Source organism: Dipteris shenzhenensis, chromosome 7 (genome assembly GCF_047967505.1).
Source record: "Dipteris shenzhenensis isolate YYH24624 ecotype China chromosome 7, Dip_SZ_1.0, whole genome shotgun sequence".
NCBI classification, from domain to species: Eukaryota; Viridiplantae; Streptophyta; class Polypodiopsida; order Gleicheniales; family Dipteridaceae; genus Dipteris; species Dipteris shenzhenensis.
The window spans coordinates 22,908,598-22,915,182 of record NC_141602.1 but is presented as its reverse complement, the minus strand read 5'-3'; the positions used below and the strand labels follow the sequence as shown (position 1 = coordinate 22,915,182).

Genomic DNA, 6,585 nt, shown 5'->3' with positions numbered 1-6,585 from the left:
CCAAAAAATACAATCACAGGTGTATTCATAAATTTTGTAAGGAAGTAGTAAGAAGTAAGATAAGATATATTTATTTATATTAAATATTATACATACATGATGTATAATATATAATAAATAATATAGATATTACAAATATTAGATGTATATATATATATATTCTCTCTCTCTCTCTCTCTCTCTCTCTCTCTCTTCCCTCCCCCCCTTTTTCTTTCTCTCATTGGCACACACTCTCTCTCTCCTCGCTCTTCTCTCTATCTCTCTTTGTCTCTTTGTTGTCTCTCTTTGTCCTTCTCACTCTCTCTCTCTCTCTCTCTCTCTCTCTCTCTCTCTCTCTCTCTCTCTCTCTCACACTCACTCACTCTCTCTCTCTCCTCGCTCCTCTCTCTCTCTCTCTCTCTCTCTCTCTCTCCTCACTCTTTATGTCTCCTCTCCTCTCTCTCTCTCTCTCTCTCTCTCTCTCTCTCTCTCTCTCTCTCTCTCTCTCTATCTATCTATCTATCTCTCCTCTCACTCACTTTCTCTCCTCTCTCCTCTTTGTACTTCCTCTCTCCTATCTCTCCTCACTATACCCCTCTCACTCACTCTCTCTCTCCTCTTTGTACTGTCTCTTTCCTCACAGTATGTTGGGTCAGACTCTCGGCATGTTTGAAGTCTTCTGCCAGTGATCTAGAGTCTCGTGTGCCATGTAGTGGGTGCTAGAGAGTCCCATGTTGGCGGTTTCCCCCCACTCTACTATCCTCCATTTGCGACCACGTGACCAGCTACCATCTCTTGGTATTTACTATAGCCATCGCACAAAGCACCATATGGCGCCTTCTAAAAGTTCTCCTCTATCCAAAATCCACACCTCCCGACTCTCGAGTACGTCTATTTTTGAATTCAGACTTTAAACAAGTCTAATTTTTTGAATATTGTGTTGATTTATAATGGAACATAATAATATTGATGGTATTTATCCAAGAGATTAAGTTTCATTATTAGCTAGGGGCTTATTTTTATCCAGTATTGAGGTTCGATGCCTCTAAGTAGCCATATCAATTAATGTATTTAAAAGTGTGATTCTTCTCAACATGAGGGAGATGTGCCAATGACCAAAATGGTGTTGCTTTGTACATTTATATCTAATTTTCATTTAATTACATACTTTAATATTGAAGTGTCATTTACACATGTGTATAACTTCGAGCAAGATCTTGAAATGCAATATAATCAAGTGTAGCATAATTTTATACTTGTAAAGAAATGCACATATTTATGAAAGTTGTATTAAAGCAATTAACCTTACGAATTATGAGGTAAATTACAACTGATGAAATACAATGTATATCCCAAAAGAGCAAAAAGTTTTCTTGTTTAGAATCGAGATTGAATAAGACCTTTTGTACATCTCTTTCCATATACATTAGCGTGGTGCTCAAAATGAAATACATCTCATGAACTTGAGCTAACAAATTCACAAACCCCACACAAATAAAATTTTAACTATGTACATGTTTTGGATATTGCCCTTTGATTGTATCACATATATATCGGGATATAAAATTAGGCTTGTGTGTCTCTCCATAATCATCGAGTTTTGGCATCATACTTTGATTGCCAATAGCTAGTACTTTTTCGTGTTGAGAGAGATTGATATCATCCTACTTTTCATTAGGAACCCAACATCCATGTAACCCATAAGGTATACCATGCGGCATAGGCGCACGAGCAATCTCTTCAAAGCTTGGCCCATCAAGCACAACCACAAAAGAGCCTCCCTTATTGTCACTCACGATGGATAGCACAACACCTGCAGTGTACAATTACAGGCATAAGATGGAGAGAGACAGAGAGAGAGTTATAATGGGGGGAGTAGGACTCTCCTTCACTATATAAAACCCACCTAGATCAAGTGAGTTAATAAAGGAGGTTTTAAGTATCCCTTTTGCCCATTATGCATATATGTTTTGTGTAACTCCAAACAAAAACCAAACCCCTGTTTCTTTAGCTCGCATGCTATTTTACATATTCTTAGTGAACTTATTAATGAACTGCTATCTTATTCTTGGTGAACTTATTAATGAACTGCTATCTTACATAGTGTGTGGGGGCTCTTTTATATGTTTTAGTTAATTGTAGAATAGAAAATATTAACAATACTACATGGTTTAGTGAGTAAAATACCATCATCTTCAGCTACACCACTAGGCCGTGGGACAAAGAATGGTTCGCTCGGGATGCCGCCATCCTCGTACCAATTTACTGTTGTTTTGTTCACAAGATCAATCTGCGACATTTTCAAAATTGGATCACAGATTAGTCGCTGGAAAATTACGAAAGAATGAATTGTTAATAAGAGGGTCTATTAGATTCCCGGATCGAGAGGGATGTCCGTCTAAAATCAACAAATTTTAAAATCTGCCATTCTTGTATGCGTGGGAGGATCTAAGGGTGTTTACAAACTTGCCCACCATGGATACCACCCACGGATCATGGACGGGCATGTCCAGCCCACGGCCCAGATGCATTCAATGCACGATGGGCAGGCATGTGCAGCTCTAGTCTGTAAACACCTTAAAATTTCAAGTCTGTCAATCTTGTGTGCATGTGCAGCGTGCAAAGTGTTCAATTTTCGTCTTTCGATTACGCGATACCTTCGTGAGCATGTTTGGAAAGTGCGCCGGCCGGTGAGCACCGCAGGCATATACATACTGGTATTTGTAAGTCATGTAAAGTGGATTAATGGAAGCCATATCCAATCCCCGTCCATGATAATCCTGGGGTACTGCTGTCACTAGCTGACCCTCCGGACTTCCATCCAGCGGAACAATCAAGCGTCCCACTCTGCAACCGTAATAGCTAACGTTAGCTGCAGAGATAGGCTAGCTTTCGCAGCAGAGATCGTGAGCCTATAATAAGCACTAATTTTGAGAGACACGAAGAGAGAAAACCTGGCATCCGGAATGTTGTCTTTTGGTTCCTCTCGCAGCGGTTCTAAACGCATGCGATCCAGAATTGTGGGCATCGCCATATGCTCACAGCAATCCGCAATCACTTGCACTTTTCCCGTAGCCTCATCCGTCTCCTCGTACGCGTTGATAAAATGGAAGGTCACAAACGGTGGCACTTGCACACTTGCAACCTACATTTGCACAAATGGACTGATCAAGCCAACTGCAGATGGCATCCCTCTAGTGTGTTTGCAGCCCTGATTTCTTTTCTTTTCGCGTTAATCTTGAATTGCAATTCATAGCATCGTTTTGTTCGTTATAGCATAGATTTTGTCCTTCATCTCGTTGCAACTCTACATTTTTTTATTTGGACGGCAATGACGTAACAGCCTGATAGAGAGAAAAAGATGAACCCCAGAACGCGAAAGCGTTGGAATGCCTAGAAGACTGCCTAGAGTTCAAAAAATGGGTGCATTTTCTGAGATTTGATTGTACCTGTTCTCCTGTCTTCCTTTTAAGTACATGCACGAAGGCTTCATAGTCAGGCGCCCAATCAAATTTGAACCAAGGACAAGGCTCGCTCTTCAGGAGGTTCATCACAGAGTACTTCAAAGACATTTCTGGAACAACGATGTAGTTCTCTGTTACTGCGAACGAGTGTACCCAACCTGGTGCACTGCCTCTGCATTTGACCTTGACACATGCGGAACAAGATAATTTTATTTTTTTGATAGGTACGCTTGACAACACCACATGCATGGAAATACATACATTTTGTGGCTCTACAAAAAACTCACTCTTCCAATCACATTTCGAGTATTCGTTCCAGCTTCCATTCTGACGACTGTGTAACCTGGATTTATTAGGTCCGGAAGCAAAGTAATGAACTCCTCATCATTCACAAAAGGATGAGGGGTGTGAATTAGCCCCTGCAAGAAATAATTCCATGCGAATTACGACTGGAACCTTATTCTATACTTAGAGATAATGAGGTGTTCTCTTGGATTCAATTTTCTCAAATTATTTAGCTTCGTTAAAAACTGGAGCCGACGGATTGGCAAAATGAAAAACTCGTAAGACGCAGAAGTACTGCAAACCTCAGACATGTTGTCTCTGAGCCAGAAAGACAAATAGATCGCGAGTGGCGAACAAAGTGCATTGAGATCCTAACAGAAAGTACTGAACTTCAAATCTTACCCCGGCTTTATCATCGTATTCGAATCGTCCCATGGTCTCTAATGTATCCGGATTAATCTGGATTGACCCTTTTACTGTCTCAGTAAAACAGACAACTCTCCCATCTCCCAACCTACAGATGGAGAAGAGATGGAGAATAAATTACATCATCTTACGAGGTGCACGAATTGGTCACGCGACAGGAAAGCCCGCTATAAATTACAAGGATTAGGTGAAGATCGTCCACAGGGGACAGCTCCCACGGCGCCTCCGACGTGTAAGTGCTGTTGAGTATCTCTTCAGAAAACTGATAAAGAACCCACCTGACCACTCCAGTGTTGGCGTTGTCTGTCAGTGTCGTGCCGAATGCCATAGAAGCCAATTCGCCAAAGTATGATAATAAGTTCTCACGTTTGGGAGCTTCGGCAAATTCTCGGAAATATGGCTTGCCGAGCTTTTTGGCATTCTCATAGGCTTGTGACTTCAGTTGTGCATGAGTGGCTCTAAGGCGCCCATCCTTGAAGTGAAGGCGCACCAGGGTCGCGTACCTGCAGCGAAAACAATGCAATTTGTCATGCCGAATCATCCGCATGAATGCTAAGAGCGATTCCTACAAAGGACTTGCAGACTTGCCCGTCAAAGAGATGCTTGAATTCATGATCGCCAACATGGAATTGTCCAGGACCGTTCCTTAAGTATGCTCCATCCTGTAAGACGAAACAAAATTGTTAGTATAGAAAAGTTGCTGTCGAGGAATCTGAACGGCATAGATTATACTAGAACCAGAAGCAAAGACAGATTATTACAAGCCAGGTCGGAATGGATCCTTGGACAGACAGTTCGCCCTCCCATCGCTCTGTTGGAACACTCCTCCACGAGGAGTATCCTGGTGTTAATTTGGCAGTCCCTGCTAGTGGTGGCGAGGCTACGGGTTCTGCCATCGCAGTGCCGGCATCGGTGGCTTGCGCCTGTGCTACAAGTGCGGAAGTCCTCTTGCTCTGCACATCTGGGAGATGGGCAGAGCTTCTGGGAGACGATTTAAGCTCTATGTGACGACGAAAGGGAGGAGTACTGAAATCGGCACGATGGGAGGAGCTACCAATGAGGGAAGGGAGCTGGTGGGGGAGATGAGAGGAGGGCAAGGAGAGGCAGATGGAATCAGCCATGGAGGCTGGGAAGGGAGGGGGAGGGAGGTGGCGATGATGGCAAAGCAAAGGAGATAAGACGACGTAAGAGTAAGGGTGGCGAATATATAACGAAGGAGATGGCTGCAAAAGACAGGGTGAAGGGCGAGGGAACGGGCAGAATTTGTGTATCGGGATGCCAAACTTTGCCAGCCATGCAATATACTCCTCATTTTGCTCATTTTATTGTGAGAGAGAGAGAGAAAGAGAACTCCATAGGTAATGGTCCAAGGGATTGATGCTTTCTAGCAACATCCTTTACAAGTTCTTGACCACATATCCACACAAACTCTCCACATTTGGCCCCTTTCCCAACCGTCGCTTTGCACTCACAATTTTGTCTAAAAGAGATTTAGAGGCTGCCATCTTCAGCAGCTACCTTCACATGATGCGGATGCCCACGATGCAAACTAAGCAAATGTAATCAAAATGGACCCGCTTTATGCATCGAGAAGAGCCTCTCTAGTTGGTAATGCTACCAGCATGCAACATACCTAGGTTTGATGCTTGCGCTCAACAAACATACTCCTCGATGGCACATAGCAGCCATCCAACTTTTTTCTACTGCCCATTCATGACTCGGCAACCATATCATTTTTTCAACTAGGCGGGTGGACATGCATGAAAGCTTGTCCCTAATGTAAGAATCCTAATTGGGTAGGACCCCATCAACTCGTAAATGGACATGTGGGTATGAAACCCACCTTGCTAATATATGAGAGAAAGTAATAGGCAATTGTCCAAGGAAGGAATTTTTTTGACACATCTCTTGGAGCATCATAAGATAGTTTTTTCCAACATAAAAACTCCAAATTACTCATATGTGACATTTGAGAGTCATAAGCTAATCCACAAGCAAACTCCAAATTACTCATATGTGAGAGAGTCTCATAAGCAATGGTCCAAGGGATTGATTTTAAAGATAATTTTTTGTTACAAATTAACAAAGAGAGAGAGTCATAGGCAATGGTCCAAGGGAGTAATGTTTGAGAGAGCTTTTGGAGCATCATAGACATACTTTTCACTAGATCAAATCAAGAGAAATGCCAAATTACAAATTCATGAGAGAGAGTTGCAAGCAATAACCCAATGGATTGATTTTTATGTGAAAACTCTTGGAGCATCACAATAGTTTTCCTACCATCAATCAAGACAAACTCAAAATTACTGAGAAATGAGAGACAACCATAGGCAATGGTCCAAGGGAGTGATTTTTATGCAGAAACTCTTACAGCATCATAGATACTTTTTGTCCAAAAATGAAGACGAAATCCAAATTAGAGAGAGTGTCA

General features: G+C 42.1%; 1 protein-coding gene across 1 annotated transcript; it reads right to left on the bottom strand.

Annotated features, from left to right (window-relative positions):
* Positions 1–1,643: 1,643 nt before the first annotated feature.
* Positions 1,644–5,275, bottom strand: LOC147900116 (carotenoid cleavage dioxygenase 8 homolog B, chloroplastic-like). Its single transcript, XM_087376582.1, has 10 exons — positions 4,916–5,275; positions 4,743–4,816; positions 4,433–4,657; positions 4,131–4,242; positions 3,731–3,862; positions 3,429–3,626; positions 2,934–3,124; positions 2,637–2,826; positions 2,167–2,269; positions 1,644–1,792 (listed from the first exon to the last, which is right to left on the bottom strand). The coding sequence occupies exons 1-10, from the start codon at positions 5,273–5,275 to the stop codon at positions 1,644–1,646; spliced, it is 1,734 nt and encodes a 577-aa protein (XP_087232708.1).
* Positions 5,276–6,585: the final 1,310 nt, after the last annotated feature.

What these genes read in the sequence shown, in the direction of transcription:
- LOC147900116 (XM_087376582.1), bottom strand. Translation starts at nt 5,275, where the DNA reads ATGGCTGATTCCATCTGCCTCTCCTTGCCCTCCTCTCATCTCCCCCAC. An exon ending in GCCAACACTGGAGTGGTCAG is followed by an intron (nt 4,243 to 4,432) that starts GTGGGTTCTTTA and finishes CTCCATCTGTAG; the next exon opens with GTTGGGAGATGGGAGAGTTG. An exon ending in AAAGGAAGACAGGAGAACAG is followed by an intron (nt 3,125 to 3,428) that starts GTACAATCAAAT and finishes GTGCAAATGTAG; the next exon opens with GTTGCAAGTGTGCAAGTGCC.